The following is a 15,765-nucleotide window of genomic DNA, read 5'->3' as shown; positions in this document are numbered from 1 at the left end:
TTTAATCTTATACGATATTTTTTGTCAGATCATTAAATCCCTCCTCCTTTTCTTGCTCCTCCTCTTCTTTCTGTCCATTTTTTCTGTTCTGTTGTGGCGTCGTGTTGTGGTCAAGGAGGCACCACCGCCACCGCCAACGAGCCAACTTACCGAAGAAGGACGGATGACCCCCGGGTAAAAGTGGACATGAACCACAGAAAGTCCACGCTGGTTCCTGGGGGAGACCCGGGGGAGAACCTCAGGAGGAGATCCACCGTGGACTCCACAGGTGAGAGCACACCGGTGACTCGTTGTTTTGTTTGTGGGCCAAAATGAATGCTAACTTTATTTGCTGTGTTTTCCTGCGCACACGTCGCTGCACTGTTAGTGCTCGTGTGCAATCAAGCTCACCTGTGTGGCACAACCTGGACAGGATCTTCCAAGTTTGTCTTCTCAGTCCAAAATAGCAGCTTTAATAAGTGTCCAAACATGACGGTTCTAGAAGCGGCCAATGCTGCAACAATGCGTTGATAATGTCATCCCTTGTGTGTGTGTGTGTGTGTGTGTGTGTGTGTGTGCGCGTGTGCGCGTGTGCGTGTGCGTGTGTGTGCGTGCGTGCGCTATCACGCATGACTCTCAGGAGTTTGTGGTTAGTCACACATATAAGTCTGTCTTTGCAGGGGTGCTTACAAATGCTTGTCAGAGATTCTCTCTGTGACAGGAGCGCGATCTGCTAGTCACAGATCTTCTATACTGTATAGCGGGACCACTCTGCTGTTTTTGAGGATTTACAGCAGCAAAGCTAGTCAAAGGTCCTGAAAACGGCAGAAGTGATCTGCTGTATTTAGGACCTGCCACTACAAAAATGCGAGTCAAAGATCCTCCATAACAGGAGCGCGCCGCTGTTTTCAGGACTTCCTGCAGAAAAACTAGTCAAAGATCTTCTATTTGACAAAAGCTCTCTCCTGTTTTTAAGGACCTCCTGCAGAAATGATAGTCATAGATCCTCTATTTGACACTGTTTTTTTTAGGACTTTCTGCTAGTCAAAGATCCTTTATGTGGCAGGAGCACTCTGCTGTTTTGTCCCGAGGGCCTCCAGTTGAGCAGAAAGGCTCTAATATGATATTTTTTTTTGTCATGTCATGTCCAGATGATCCTGAGCTGAATCCCCAGTTTCCACGGCAACCGTCCCAAACGGAGCGCCTCTGCATGGGGCTTCAGCATCCCGACATCGCCGTCACCCCTGCAGAGACCCCCTCCCCGGACGCGTCCTCCCACCACCCGTGCCACTACACGCCCAAGTGCTTCCTGGCCGTGCACAGAGGTGACAAATGACTGCGGATGTTGAAATGTGGACTTTCTCATTGGCTTTCTTTGTGTACAAGCGTGCACAGGAGGCCATCGTAACTCCGCCCGCTCCACTCCATCACGCTACGGGGAAGAAGGCTGGCATGACAGCACCTCCAAGACCACCATCAGGGCTGACAACGAGGTGGAAGCCCACAGGGAGGCCAACAACTACAAGGTCACTTATTCACGTCTCACTTGGACTTGGAGATGCACCTACCGTACCTCTTTAACCCCAATAGGCCTTTTTTGTAGTTTGGCTTCCGGAAATGGATAGGCAACGTGACGGAGAGACCCATTGAAGACCGTTCAGACGTTGTCAGAGAGCTCTACTCGGACCTGAGCATCATTAAGCCCCAAGGCGGTCAGTAATGATACCCAAAACAAAACTATATTGGAAAATGTGCCTGATTTACACATGACATGGCCCCCTCTGGTGGTGGTTGTTAGTAGCAGTGTACAACTTCTCTCCATTACTCTTGGAGATGTTCTTAATATATTGGCTGCCTTATTTGGTTATGGTAGTGGCTTATTTCACACTGGCACAAGTCCAAAGTAGGAAGAAGCAGGCCGTGGAAAATATGGACAAACATGGTGTTGGAACAAATGCGCACAGCAGATACACCTTCATTAAATAATAAAAAGATCATAAATGATAAGTACAGGAATAAAAACTGACAGGGTAAGACGTTTATTGAGAGATTTATGAGTTAAAAACACGTAAAACTTCTCATGTTGCAGGCTCCGCACTGTCTTTCGGGAACATCGTTTACGTGCTTTTATTCGGATGGTGGATGTCTTTGACCTACGTCCTCGTCTGTCCTGTCATGTTTCTAACCATCATTGGCGCCCCCTACGGTGCGTATTGTCCACTCTGCACCATTTTGTGTGCTTTCAGAGCTTTAATTCTGTCTCTAAATTGTGTCTTTTTGAAGGAAAACTGTGTTTAAAGCTGGCCTGGTACTTCATTTGGCCCTTTGGAAAGTCAGTGGAGAAGGTAAGATGCTCACCTTGTTATCTGGCTGGCTATCTTTAGAACACCTGTTATGTGTTGTTTTTAAGGCTGGGGACTTGTCAAGACAACCCACAATGAAGCCGCCGAGATGTGAGGTCATTCCCGAAGAGAGGGACTCTGAGGACAGCAGAGACACGCTTGGGGAAAAGGACTCGGGGCCTCTTCTGATGTCCTCCCCTTTGCCGATTGAGATGCCCGTGCCGGAACTACCAGTTAGGAGCAGCTCTAAACACTGGGTGAGGACATATTTACCTGAAATTGCTGAAATTGCACTTTTTTGCGTGTGCAGAAAACATCATGTTTCAGTGCCAGATGATGCCCAGTGGTGTACGTTGTGGTGGTTTGACTGTTTGGCTACTCTCAGTTTAAAATACTCAAAAGCTTTCAAAAAATGTTGACAATTTTGAGAGTATAAACAAATAAAAACATTTTATTATAATAAAATACATAAAAAAAAAACTAATTTTTAAAAGTAAAAAAAAACAAAATGATGAGAAATGTATTTGCTTTATTTTTAATGAAACCGTGTTTATAGATGACCACGGAAAAAACATGCCAGATGATGCCCGGTGGCGGACATTGTAGCGGTCTACAAGCACACGTGACATTTTTGGCTGTTTTGCTGCAGTGTCGTGTAAGCACCTACATCTGGCTCCTCCTGGGCTACCCTGTCCTGGTGGTGGTCCACGCCGTGGCCTGCGTCCTTTCCTGGCTGCTGGTCTTCACCATCCCCGTCTCCAAGATGAACGCTCGCACGCTGGCCGTCGTCCTCCTCATGGCGCCCGAGGACGTACACATCCACACCCTGGAAAAGGTACCCGGGATCTTTTGAGAACCATCTGTAGAACTTGAAGGTGTGTTGTTTTGCAGACTCTTCGATGCGAGGCCAGAGTGGTCCTGTGCTGCTACCGCGCCGTCAACGTGTACTACTACAAATACACCGTGCAGGGCATCAACATCTTCGCCCTCAGCATCCTTCCCAGTACCCTTAGCGGAGCACTTCACCCTTTTTGTTCATTTCCTTACATCCTTGCTTCCTCACAGATCTTCTCCCCTTGGTGATAATCACTTTGATCTTTGGCTACGCTGACAAGAGCCACAAGTACTTCAGTTCAGAGACAAAGTTTGCCACCGCCATCACCTCCATCATTCCTCTGTCCTACTACATCGGCATGGGCATCGCCAGGTACTGCAAGATCGCACAGTTCTACGGAAACACCGGACACAAATTGCTTACTAATCTTCAATTTTGACAAAGTTATGACAGTTTTTGTAACATACAGTATTCATGTAAGCTAAAACACCAAACAGTTGAGTGTGTGGACCTACAGGGGGCAGTAATGCGCATTTTAAACTAAATCTTCCCTGGAATTACTTCCACAATATTTCACCTATTCTGTTTATTCATTTAGCTCTTTTTTGTTTTATTTTTTACACTTTTTTTTTGTATTGACAGCACCAAGGTAACAATGACATTAAAAAAAAAACAATCTTTAAAAAGGACTATGTATAGAATAATGTGAATGATTTAATAATAATTAGTACTTAGTTTTTTGTGTCAAATTTTTGTAACTAACTCTGCTTTACATTCGATTTTAAGATATTTATTTTGTTATTATTATGTAATTATTGAATTCTAAAATAATTCAGTTCAATGAGTAATTTGATGTCAAATCTATTTAGCAATAGAGATTTTTTTTGAGTGCCTAAAAAAAAAAGTTAGACTAAGGAACAGAAATAATAAACTTTTAATTCAACGTTAAAGATCTTTCAGTTTATCAACAATTGGGTGTTATTTTTGTTGCAATTTGAAGTAGAACTGTATTTTGACTGGCTTGTATTTTTCTTAGACGTGTGTGTGTGTGTGTGTGTGTGTGTGTGTGTGTGTGTGTATATATACAGTATATGTGTATGCATGTATGTATACATCCACACTGACACTTAGGAAATAAATAATGTAAAAGTAAGATTAAGACGTGCAAAAGGGATAATTGTGTGTGTGTGTGTGTGTGTGTGTGCGTTGTCTCGTGGGCACCAGGCCTGAGACATAATAAATGAATGAATTAATACAATAAATGAATTCTTTGAGTTGAGAATTTTGCCTGCCTCAATATATTGCCATCGCCATGCGTGTTTTCCTCGTCTCCCCGCCTTCAAACAGGCAGGAAGGTGGGTGGGTGGGTGGGGCCGCTAGCATACACGGAGTGCAGAAGAGTGTGACGTTGTAGAAATTGTATTAGTAGATTACAATACATCGATTTTATAGTTTTTCGTTGTACTTTTCTAAGAAGTAAAGTTAATATCTTGTTTTGTCTCATTCTTGTTGAGCCAATCTTGTGTATTGTCTCGTCTCCTGACCCCCCTAATAAATAAGTAAATAAATATATTTCTTTATTTAATTCCAGTAGTTGTGACTATACAGGTGAAAAATTGTCTTGAGGATGTCCTGTGATGTACATTATGGTTGTCTACTCCCATGCTGTTCTAGTTTGCTACTATTTACAGCAAGAGGACTAAAAAGTGTGATTACTTGGCTAGCTATTACAAGTAAAGTAATAGAGTAAAGGTGTGTATTTTTAATGGTGGCCTGTGAAATAAAGTGTATGACTGTGTGTGTTGTTGCAGCATCTCGGCGCAGAGTAACTTTGCGGTGGGCGCGGTGGTCAACGCCACCTTCGGCTCCATCACGGAGATGACCTTCTACATCACGGCGCTGCTGCAGGGCCAGCGCGCCGCCTCCAGGTGCTACGAGGAGATCGTCAAGGCCGCCCTGACTGGCACCCTGCTGGGGTGCATCCTCTTCATCCCCGTGAGTGGACGGACGCTCGTGATCATCAGTGCATCACGTGACCTTTTTGTCCACTCGCCACAGGGCATTTGCATGATCATTGGTGGGATTAAACACCGGGAGCAGCGATTTAACAGCCGATCAGCTGGTGTGAGCTCCGCCTTGCTCTTCATATCCATAGGAGGTATGTACACTCGCTACTGTAGGATTGGCGCTACTACAGGATACTCACCAGCCACTCTTCTGGCAGTGGTGGTCTTGGTCTTGGAACTCTGCCATGCAGGCCATCGTTGCCCAGTTTCTTTCTTACGGTGGAGTCATGAACACTGACCTTAACTGAGGCAAGTGAGGCCTACAGTTCTTTGGATGTTGTTGTGGGGTCTTTTGTGACCTCTCAGATGAGTCATCGCTGTGCTCTTGGGGTCAGTTTGGTTCACCACTGTTCCATGTTTTCGCCATTTATGGATAATGGCTCTCACTGTGGTTGGCTGGAGTCCCAAAGCTTTAGAAATTGCTTTATAACCTTTTCCACACTGATGGATCTCAATTCATCTCAGGTTGAGTTATGTTTTAACGGTGTCTGGTGCTTGTCTCATCGAACACTGACACCTAGAGGCCAATGCAGAATACTACATTCACCCTTCATCTGCCTTGTATTTGTAGTTTTACGTCTTTTATGTTTTTCTGCATGAGAGGCAAAAAGAGGTGATGGCGCAAGCGCACAATGAAAGAGGTGACTTTTTAAGCAGTTTTAAGCCATAAAAAAAGGGCCACAAAGTGGCATGGATTTTTACATGTAAAAACACACTGGACAGCAATGAGGAAGTGAGTGTGCAGAAGGTTACGCATTGTAGGTCCAAATGTGAACATCCTGCCGTGTATTCGTACTGTCTGGCAGACCAGGTGCGTTGTACGATCAAACCCATTTACTTGTGGCGGGCACTGCCTTGTGTCCAGCCATGTTCCCAAATTGGACAAACTATTTATTTGTTTTTTTTCATTCTAGGTGTGTTTGCTCCCACCCTCTTCTCCAAGACCTTTGGCAACATGGTGTGCGAGAGCTGCTCCAACATTCCCGGGAACGCCAGCGTGTCCTTTGTGTGCAGGGACTGCCACTACGACACGGTGGGGGGTCCAATGTTCCGAGCACCAACGTTGCCTTGGATTGACTCACTTTTTGTCTTCGTTGCAGAGTAAAAGTGACCCACAGTTGATTATGTCCCACATTGAGTAAGTCCACGTGCCTTTTGAAGTATTTTTCCAAGGAAGTGTTGTTGGACATGATGGCGTGCGTGTGCCCCCAGGCCTCTGGTGTACACCATCTCTGTACTGCTGCCTGCCGCCTACCTGATCGGCCTGGTGTTCGCGCTGAAGACGCACTCGCACATCTACGACATCCACATCAGCGACGGCCAAGGGGCCCACCCCAACACTCAGTACATAGGTGCCGCTGGCGAGGGCGGCGCCGCCGGCCCTCTCCTTGCCGCCAATTCGTGCATTAATGCCAGCATTGTCGCCACCACCAGCCACGTTGCTGCAGGTGTGTTGAGGCCACAAAAAGTCACCCTACGACGTTAGCGAGGTTGAAGTTGCGCATCCTGCAGGTCATCATGTGGTCCACTGGTCCCGATGGAGGGCGCTGGCTGTGCTCATCGTCGCCACGGTGCTGATGGCGTGCTGTGCTGACCTCAGCACGGAGAACATCGCGCCCATGCTGACCCACTCCTCCATATCACAGGTTTTTTTAAAACTTTTTTAAGCAACTTGGTTTGGTTTGGTTTGGTTTAGTTTATTTGAACATGAAGGTTCCAATGGAATACATCTCATGAATCATCCTTTCACACTTCCACATGTCCAAAAGGAGTAGGAAGAAGCAAAGCTTATTTAATCCTACCCCCCATCCATTCTACATTTGCTCATCTCTGTACTTTGTTTGAGTTCCTTACTCAATCCGTTCCATAGTTTAATTCCACACACGGAAATGCTGTGGCTTTTCAGCGTAGTTCTGGCGTATAAATATTTTAGGTTTAATTTTCCTCTAAGATCATATTTCTCCTCTCTGAGAAATACTGTTTGAGGTTTTTTGGTAACGAGTTGTTATTAACTTTATGCATTATTCTAGCGGTTTGAAAGTTTACTAAATCTGCAAATTTTAATATGTGTGATATTAAAAATAAAGGGTTTGTATGTTGTCTATACTTGGCATTATGAATGATCCTCACCATCTTTTTTGCAGTACAGTGAGTGAGTGAAGATTGCTTTTGTAATTATTTCCCCATATCTCCACACAATACGTTAGATATGCTAATACTAAGGAACAGTACAGAGTGTGGAGTGATTTTCGGTCAAGAACATATTTTGCTTTACTCAACATAGAGATATTTCTCGCCGCCTTTTGTTGTATATTTTTAATACGAGATTTCCAACTCATTTTTTCATCTATTATAACCCCAAGGAATTTATATTCTTCTACTTTTTCAATATCCGCTCCATTAATTTGTATTTGCTCGTACATCTCCCTTCTGCTATTTCCAAATAGCATTATAAATGCTATTATAAATGATATTTGAAATTGAAAAATGAGATTTTAATGTCTCTGCTTTTCCGTCAGTATTTTATTGGTGTGACCGTGTTGGCGATGGTGCCCGAGCTGCCTGAGATCGTCAACGGGATCCAGTTTGCGTTGCAGAATAACATCAGCTTGAGGTAACCCTGTTTCCCCCGGCGGGGGGGGGCATTCTCATGGGACGTTGTCACTGAAGTTAATTTATACCAGGGGTGTGCAAACTTTATCCACAGAGGGCCACATAGTGAAAAACGAAAGGACGCACCTTTGCCACGATGGTGTTTTGTAAAGCAACACGTGGAGATCTGCTAACAAGTTGAACATATTCCAAGAAAAAACTGCACCTCAGCTTTGGGACACTGGTGGAAAAGCCTGTTATTAGTCTCATTTTTACAATTTTCCAAATATTTCAGCTTTCTTCTTAAATAATCATACATTTTCATGATGATTTTATTCCCATATTTGACTTTACTCCCATACTATAACTTTTCCCTAACATAATGTTTCTCTTATTACGACTTTTTGAAAAATACAATTTTTTAATATTTCAATTCTACTAAAATGACATAATTTTTCCTCCTAATGTTACCTGTCAATTCTCATATTTGCACATTTTTCCCCTCGTTAGGATACAACTTTTTATAGTTTGACTATATTCTCATAAAATTACAGCTGTTTTTTTTCCCCCCCCAACTATTTCTACTTTCTTCTTGTATAATTTGTTCTCGTAATTATGACTTTATTGCATTTATTCTTGTAAAATTTGTAATATTTCTCGTGAGATTACAACTTTTTTTTCATAATATTTTGACTTTATTCTTGTGAAATTACTGCTGATTTTTTCTTTTTATTTTCTAAAAAAAAAAAAATCATTAATAGTAAAATATGTTTTTCAAAAACAGCCACAGGCCGCAAATGGCCCCCAGGCCAAACTTTGGACACCACTGATATAAAATATTTATTTTTAGTGTATCTAGAAGAGGAGACTTTAGTTCCACCAAAACAGCTTTAGCCGCACTGAGGAGCTGAGAATGTCCTTTTTCCATATATGGTCAATAACTGTCCAACATCCTGTTTGAAAAGCAGCCTCTCAAATCCAGTGTTCCTTTGCGCAATGACTCCAGCAAACTTCAAGGCACAGCAAACACGTTGCGTTTGGGCCTATCCACATGCTTCCCCCTTTTGAAGTCATCTCCTGGTCTTTGCCTCCCCCTAATGGGCTTGCGGTGTAACTACGGTCTCCAGTCTTCTTTTCCACTGTAGTCTACTTCTTTCCAAACTTTCCAACGGTTTGCTGACCAAGATTTGAGATTTATCTTGCTTTTGTCACTCAGGAGAACTCCAGCGCAGGACCTATCTGGTTTATAAATTGTGCATTTTCTGATTTTCTGTCTCCTCCCCCACCCCCAGTCTGGAAGTCGGAAGTTGTATTGCGGTGCAGGTGTGCATGATTCAAATCCCTCTGCTCATCCTCTTCAATGCCTTCTATGTGAGTGGTCATGAGGTACGCCAATGCAAGCATGTGCTGTGGTGGCTCCTGAAGAGGTTTTCTGTGGGCAGGACGTGGGATTCGTGCTGCTCTTCAGCGACATCCATCTCTGGGCAAGCATCTTCAGTGTCATCCTGGTCAACTACATCTTCATGGATGGAAAGTGTGACTACTTTCAGGGTAAGCGTGTGTGTGTTTTTCCACATACTGTATCTTTTGTGCAGGAATGTTTATATAAATGCTTATTTTGGTGCATTTTTTGAATAGGCACTGCTCTGGTGGTGGTCTACCTCATCCTTTTGGCTGTTTATTTCTTTGCCCCTTCGCCACGCTCTTGTTAAATCTGCTAAAAAGACACACAAAAAAATAAATAAAACAATTGTGAGCTGCACAGACGCTGTAAATTTACATATTGATGTTGTCGCATTTAAATGTAGATTTTTGCTATTTATTGCCGGTTCGGATGTACTGTCAAATGTGCTCAATAAATGCATCAATTTAGAACTGAGGTGAACACCCAACACTTTATTTATTGAGTCTCAACACAATAGTCACACATGTACGTCGTTTCTCAGCGGTTTAAAAAAATGTTTTTTTTGGCAGAAATAAAACTAAAAGCGGCAAAAGTAAATCCATGCAGGCACACAAAAATATCATTAGCACATTGCACTGTTGTCATTTCAAGCATTTTATTGGAAGCGAAACCTTTTTTAAAACATCTTTGATAGTAGAAGAGAGTAGAAGTGGCCTATTCTTACTTTTGCTGCAACCCCATTGAAGAAACTACTTATTATTATTATTCATTAAAGGCACTGCAGTTTGTGTGTGTGCTACAGGCTACTAAACATTTAAAAATGAGCTGTAAAGAGCACCAAATTCACAGTGATTGTTTTTTTGATTTTTTTTTTTTTTTAAAGAAATGCTGCCTTCTCTTTATGCACAAATAATAATTTACCTGTGAGGGAGCAACATTCTGCTGTGTTGTCATCATCTGTCAGTTAAAGTAAAGAAGTACTTGTAGTAGTCCGTGTCTGCCATTCTAAAAGCTAATTACTGACAAATATAAGCGATAAGACAAGAGTTTGCAAACTGGATGAGTCCTTTTCAATAATAAATACACATGCCCCAGTCGGTAAAATATTCCTATTTTGTTGTTTTAAAAAAAAAAAAAAAGTTAGAAGTTAGAAGTCTCTCTCTTTCGATTTGGCAAAGTGATCACGATGAAAAGCCAAAAAAAATAAGAAGGCATCCCATAGTTTTTGGCTTCAAGGGCGTCCACGGAGCAGGGGTCGGGGTGGTGTGGTCCTTTTTATTTCAAGCGCTCGATGAGTTCCTGCGTGAGGCCCAGGTTGAGCAGCTGCAGGGCGGGCAGGGCGGCCAGATGGGGAAAGGACCGGTGGAGCTTCTCCCAGCAGAGCTCCAGCAGGCTGGGTACCTCCAGCCAGATCTTGAAGAGCGATTCGGTCCTCGTGTTCTCGTGGATGTTGACCACGCCGCCGTGGATGTACATGCAGCCCGTCTGCGGACAGAAAGAAAAGGTATGTACGTTGCAGTGATGTGCGGTGGGGTAGTGAGTTTTCAGAATTCACTTGGGTTAAATGTTTTCAGATACTTCTTAGACCCAATTTATTTTTTCAACATAGAAAGTGAAAAACATTTGTGTTCTTAGCCTTTTATTTGTATGTGAAGCATACAATGTATACTTTGTTCATTCAGCACAGCATAAAAATATCTTGAACAACTAGAATTGACATTCTGCTAGCTAGTGCTCACGCACGCCCCCACCCCCTCAGGATGCAGTGGTACTGCAAGCGCCTCCCATATGACATTTCTCTGTATTTTATTGTCTGGTTAACAAGAATAATGACATCACACTTGCATTCGAGACATTACACAGGCTGTAGAAAGTCATGGTGTATAATAATTGTTTGTGCAACATTATATTATTGGCGACAAGCTGACAAACCGAAACTGGCAGGCGCCATGAGGCGGGGCTTGCGCACTAAGCCGAGAAGGTTTCTCATGGCTCACGGACACATTAATTATGTTGGTATCGGCACCCGATGCCAATACTAGGGATGTCCGGATCCGATTTTCAGGATCGGCTGTATTCTGAAGATCGGGTAAATAAAATTTGCTTCCGCCACGAGATCGGGCCGATCCAATTGCCATACAACACTCCAACGTGGTAGGTGCAGTAATGCTCCTCAAAGCTGGCTGCCACTCGAGTCCCGCCACCCGAAAGAAGAAGAAAACGCAACACCACCCTGCAGACATGTCCGCGGTGTACCGTGGTCAAGTTAGTTGGACGTTGGATATTCAGCTCTGTAGCTAAAGCGGTAGTTCCTTCTCACTGTGCCAGGAGCTTGCACGGGAAGTGCAGCTCTAACCGCTGGTTGTTTATACTAGGACAGTCAAATTACTATTGTGTTGAAGAGAGTTTGTTTAAAAAAAAAAAAAAAAAAAGTCACTACAAATTGGTTTATAACCATGTCAAATTAGTCCTGCCCTAAAAGTATTTTGTGTGCCCATTTTTTCCCAATTCAATCTTTTATTGGATTAGGGGCGTGAATGACAGGTTTGTTACAAAAGCCAAACGATATTTTTGGTCATGCTGTGCTACTTTCATAACCATATTCAATTCCATAAAAAAATAAATCGGCAAGACGATAAAAAAAAAAATTCGGATTGGATCAGAAGGCAAAAAATGTGGATCGGGACATCCCTAGCCAATGCTGGATGGGATGGCCCCATCCCTAGTCCATAGGTGTTGTACATACCGGCGTAACAGCAGCGCAGTGGAAGTAGGCGGGCTCGGGCATAATGGCGGGCAGTCTGCTCCACTGGAACGTCTGCAGGTTGATCTTCCACAGGTCAGACAATATCAGCTCTCCGTTGTAGCCTCCGCATATAAATACGTCTTGAATGAAAGTGAAAGTGGAGGGGGCTTAAGGCCATGTCGTAGCGAGAATTTAAAAAAAAAAAAACAAAAAAAAAAACGTCTTACCGTTTTTTATTTGCACACAACTATGGCATCTCCTCGGCGCAGGAAACCCTGTTAGAATGACAGGAGGTTAAAAACACGTCTGGTGTGAAACACGTCCATATGAGATACAAACCTATTTTGTCGTGAGGTTTGGTTGCTATCTCCTCCCAGGAGTTGGTCTCCAGATTGTATGCATGAATCTAACGCATACAAAATATACATCAGGATCAATTGGGGCGGCAGAACAATTTGGACGTCTACCTTGTCCAGAGGGTAAGATGTCCAGGAAGTCCCGCCTCCCAAGATGTAGATCCTCTGTCCATCATGTGCTATCTCATGTCTGTACCTGTGCAAGCATGTTTGGCTGTTTGAGAACAAGATCTGGTGTTCAGAGAAGACCTGACGCCATACCGTTCCTCTGGGAGGTCATCAGGGCTGTTGTTGGGCTTGAGGTGGCTCCACTCCCTACTCATCAGGTCCAGCCTGTGCAGGTCAGTGCTGTATATGTAACCCGTCGTCCCCCCAAAGACGTAGAGAAAGCCATTTATGATGACCATCGCCTGCACAAGGGAAGCCGTTACATTAGCTAGTCCAAAAAACAAAAAAATGCTAGGTGAGTGATTCTAACATACCTGTCCATAGATTCTGTTGGGCTTCTTCCCGCGGCAGTTCAGCAGCGACCACCGCTTGTACTTGACGTTGCACACGTGGACGTCATTACCATTGTTCTTGCCGAAGGGGATGCCCGTGCCGCCGAACACCAGGAGATTGTTGCCGTGCAAAACAGCTGCAGAAGGAAGCAGAGTTGAACGTCTATTTTGGGGCGTTTGCTGTGTAGGCTGCAATTACGTTTTTAAGCTAAGCTAAGATAAATCCCATCCATGAAGAAAGTTAGCCTGAGAGTGCACTTCAAAACTTGGGAGCTATTTTTGGGCATATTCCAAAAATAGCAGAGCCCTCCTGATCTTTGACTAGTGTTTTTGCATTCCCTCCCTAACATCTTTTCTCTGCTTTAAATTGTAAATTTAGGTTTTTTTATTTTTATTTTTTAAATGGAAAGTGGTTTTGATCTGCAGGGGAGGATAAAAAGTGCTGCAGCTATGAATCCAGCAGAGGGCGCTGTGCTCAACATTTTCCAGCAGGAAGACGCTTTGATAAGACTTGTTTAGTTAGTGCAACTCCGTACTGTATGCCTTTTGCTGTTTTTTCATGTTTAAAACTTAATGAGGCCTAATTGTCCTATAAATTACTGCTGATAAACGATATTACTGTCAACATTATTTTGAGACCATTTTTTCCATTCAAGTCATAATAACATAATGTAAGTACACCGTATCAAAAGCAATAAACTTTCATTTCTGCAGAGTATTTAACATTTTACTTGGAATGTCAAGAACTTTTAAATAAAATAAACCAAAAAAACCCAAAGAAAATAAAATGAACTTTTAGTCTCAACAAAAATTGCACGTAAATAAAAATCACAACCAAAAACAAGAAAAGATACCTCCGAAAAGAAAGAAAAAGAAAAAAAAACACTCAAATAAAAAAAAAGAACAGCAAATAAAATGGATTATCAAGTCTCTGTAAACAAAACTGCACTTCAATAAATAATGAACATTGGGTATTATTCCTGAACAGGGACACAAATTCATGAAGCTGTAGTGGTGACGTCACACGTGACGCAGCGGGACCAAGTGATGTCGGGACTTCTTCACGGATGCGGGAAGTGGTGGTGACAATGCATACCCGCGCTGGAACAAAATAAGTCGTGCAGGAGCGTAGTCAGTTTGTGCCAATGCACTCGTCGTCACACTTTTCAGGCGTGCCATAAGTACATACAGGAAATAAATGCACGCATTGCCCCGGGCAAACTGAAGGGCAATGCGAAGGCAAAATGTTTGCAAGTGTAAACGCCGCTTTAGTCTTCACATGTGGCACTGTGTGCGCTCGCCAGCGGCCCCACCCCCACCCACTGGGGCAAAGAGACTGGATGACTGACAGGAGGGTTCACTCATGCCGTTCATTCCGGGATACAACCAACGCGCACAGGTGTTGAGACATATGCACAGAGTGAATCCTCTTGTCAGCCAGCCTGTTTGGTAGAGAGTGGGGAGGAAAACAAACACGCATACACCTGTCAATATATAGAGGCCGGCAAAATGATCGAGTTTGTTTTTATTTATCGTGGGGCTAACTGATTTATTCATTATCGTGACAGGCCTACTTGTAGTTGTTTTTCATACTTAAAACTAATTTTAAAATGCGTTTAACTGCGAGAGTCATATTGTAAGGTTTTTCATGGGTAAACGCCATTATTGGCGTTTTTTGGCCATTGGGGGTGCTACTGTACTTCTATATTACAATGTTGTTATACCTGACATGGAGGCCAGCTCCTTGGGCATGAAGCCCTGTGTTTGAATCTGCTGCCAGCGACCAGTGGCAAAGTGGTACCTCCAAAGCTCCCTAAACAGTGGATTGTCATAGTCCGGGTTGTAGCCTCCAAACACATAGAGGTTGGTGTTGTCTGCAACGCAGCGATGGCCACTGCGGGCGGGGGGCGTACGACGACCTGGAGACAAAATAAACATCTGCCTTTACCAAAAAAGTACTATAATAGTTTGGATTGATTATTAATGTCATGCATTTTTGCAGTAGAGCCTCAAAAACAGCAGAGCAGTCCTGTCATATAGATGTTTATGCGGCAGAGTCCTTAAAACAGCAGCGTGGCTCCTGTCCTGTTCTGGTTCTCATTTCCCTCAAAGAAAGATTCCTACCAGTCATAGTGTCCAGGAGTGCATTGTAACTTGGACACAACAGGCAACCTGACAGTGATGTGTAGAGCCAAATCAAGTTTGTCACTTAACAAAAGAACACTGAGTAAGTCAAGTATCACTCTCCACATTGTTACATGTAAACACCTTTGTGTGCAAGCTAGCAAGTAAACACAAACAAGCTTAAATGTAGCTTGTAACAGTCGCTCACTGAAAAGTACTGGTTCATTTCTCGTTCAACAGGGGAGTGTTTCTTTTGCTATTAAACAGTAACAGCATTGATAAAAAAAAAACACAAAAAACAGCCATGATTAGCATTTGTGCTAATGTTGCTGACCTACCTGCTAGCGTCTCGCCGTGCAGCGGCCTGCCTGTCAGCCTCTCGAATTTATTCAACTGGTCCAGACTGCGAGCACCTCGGGCGTCCGTCATGTTGTCCCAGTGCTGAGCCAAACCGCTTAAAGAACATCACATTGCGTTAAAACAGCTGCTTCCTAAGTGCTCGGCAGACATAACGATAAATGATATGACCGTGCCAGTCTGTCTTTTTTTTGTTAACCGCAAGTGATTGGTCAAAATGTGTGGCGCCGTATATGTGAGTGCCTTGGCCAATCAGGGAACTTCTTATTGGAACGCTGCGTCATTGACGGTGGGCGGGGCCAAGTTTTTCAAAACAAATCTGATCCATGAACAGTCACAAGTGACCCGTAGTCTCTTTAAAGCTTAAACATATAACCTTTTTTTGCAACGAATTTCTATAAATAAAGGAATGCTTCTGTCTTATCGAGGACCTCTAGCAAGTGTTTAACAACAGCGCGCCCCT

At 43.3% G+C, this 15,765-nt stretch overlaps 2 protein-coding genes across 5 annotated transcripts; one reads left to right on the top strand and one right to left on the bottom strand.

The window, feature by feature from the left end:
• Positions 1 to 81: 81 nt before the first annotated feature.
• On the top strand, positions 82 to 13,358 carry cax1 (cation/H+ exchanger protein 1). 4 transcript variants are annotated; one of them, XM_054753732.1, is made up of 20 exons: positions 82 to 268; positions 1,131 to 1,304; positions 1,375 to 1,505; positions 1,583 to 1,691; positions 2,069 to 2,185; positions 2,263 to 2,324; positions 2,390 to 2,578; positions 2,971 to 3,156; positions 3,213 to 3,312; positions 3,387 to 3,528; positions 4,968 to 5,151; positions 5,215 to 5,314; positions 6,137 to 6,255; positions 6,323 to 6,360; positions 6,435 to 6,670; positions 6,735 to 6,868; positions 7,742 to 7,836; positions 9,107 to 9,185; positions 9,257 to 9,365; positions 9,453 to 13,358. In XM_054753732.1, exons 1-20 carry the CDS (start codon positions 187 to 189, stop codon positions 9,524 to 9,526), a joined length of 2,460 nt encoding a protein of 819 aa, XP_054609707.1. In that variant the 5' UTR covers positions 82 to 186; the 3' UTR covers positions 9,527 to 13,358. The 4 variants fall into 4 exon arrangements, with proteins under 4 accessions (XP_054609707.1, XP_054609704.1, XP_054609706.1 ...); XM_054753729.1 differs by having other exon boundaries at positions 1,366 to 1,505; XM_054753731.1 differs by having other exon boundaries at positions 9,257 to 13,358.
• Positions 9,691 to 15,518, bottom strand: klhdc10 (kelch domain containing 10). Its single transcript, XM_054753733.1, has 9 exons — positions 15,284 to 15,518; positions 14,546 to 14,740; positions 12,804 to 12,958; positions 12,583 to 12,731; positions 12,433 to 12,517; positions 12,305 to 12,371; positions 12,193 to 12,240; positions 11,966 to 12,105; positions 9,691 to 10,704 (listed from the first exon to the last, which is right to left on the bottom strand). Exons 1-9 carry the CDS (start codon positions 15,372 to 15,374, stop codon positions 10,495 to 10,497), a joined length of 1,140 nt encoding a protein of 379 aa, XP_054609708.1. The 5' UTR covers positions 15,375 to 15,518; the 3' UTR covers positions 9,691 to 10,494.
• Between the last annotated feature and the right edge of the window lie 247 nt (positions 15,519 to 15,765).

Source organism: Dunckerocampus dactyliophorus, chromosome 15, assembly GCF_027744805.1.
Source record: "Dunckerocampus dactyliophorus isolate RoL2022-P2 chromosome 15, RoL_Ddac_1.1, whole genome shotgun sequence".
NCBI classification, from domain to species: Eukaryota; Metazoa; Chordata; class Actinopteri; order Syngnathiformes; family Syngnathidae; genus Dunckerocampus; species Dunckerocampus dactyliophorus.
The sequence above is the reverse complement of the archived record's forward strand: the minus strand, read 5'-3'. Positions and strand labels throughout refer to the sequence as shown.

What these genes read in the sequence shown, in the direction of transcription:
- cax1 (XM_054753728.1), top strand. Translation starts at nt 187, where the DNA reads ATGAACCACAGAAAGTCCACGCTGGTTCCTGGGGGAGACCCGGGGGAG. An exon ending in CATCATTGGCGCCCCCTACG is followed by an intron (nt 2,186 to 2,262) that starts GTGCGTATTGTC and finishes GTCTTTTTGAAG; the next exon opens with GAAAACTGTGTTTAAAGCTG. An exon ending in TTGATTATGTCCCACATTGA is followed by an intron (nt 6,361 to 6,434) that starts GTAAGTCCACGT and finishes GTGTGCCCCCAG; the next exon opens with GCCTCTGGTGTACACCATCT.
- klhdc10 (XM_054753733.1), bottom strand. Translation starts at nt 15,374, where the DNA reads ATGACGGACGCCCGAGGTGCTCGCAGTCTGGACCAGTTGAATAAATTC. An exon ending in CCAACAGAATCTATGGACAG is followed by an intron (nt 12,732 to 12,803) that starts GTATGTTAGAAT and finishes TCCCTTGTGCAG; the next exon opens with GCGATGGTCATCATAAATGG. An exon ending in CAAACCTCACGACAAAATAG is followed by an intron (nt 12,241 to 12,304) that starts GTTTGTATCTCA and finishes TCATTCTAACAG; the next exon opens with GGTTTCCTGCGCCGAGGAGA.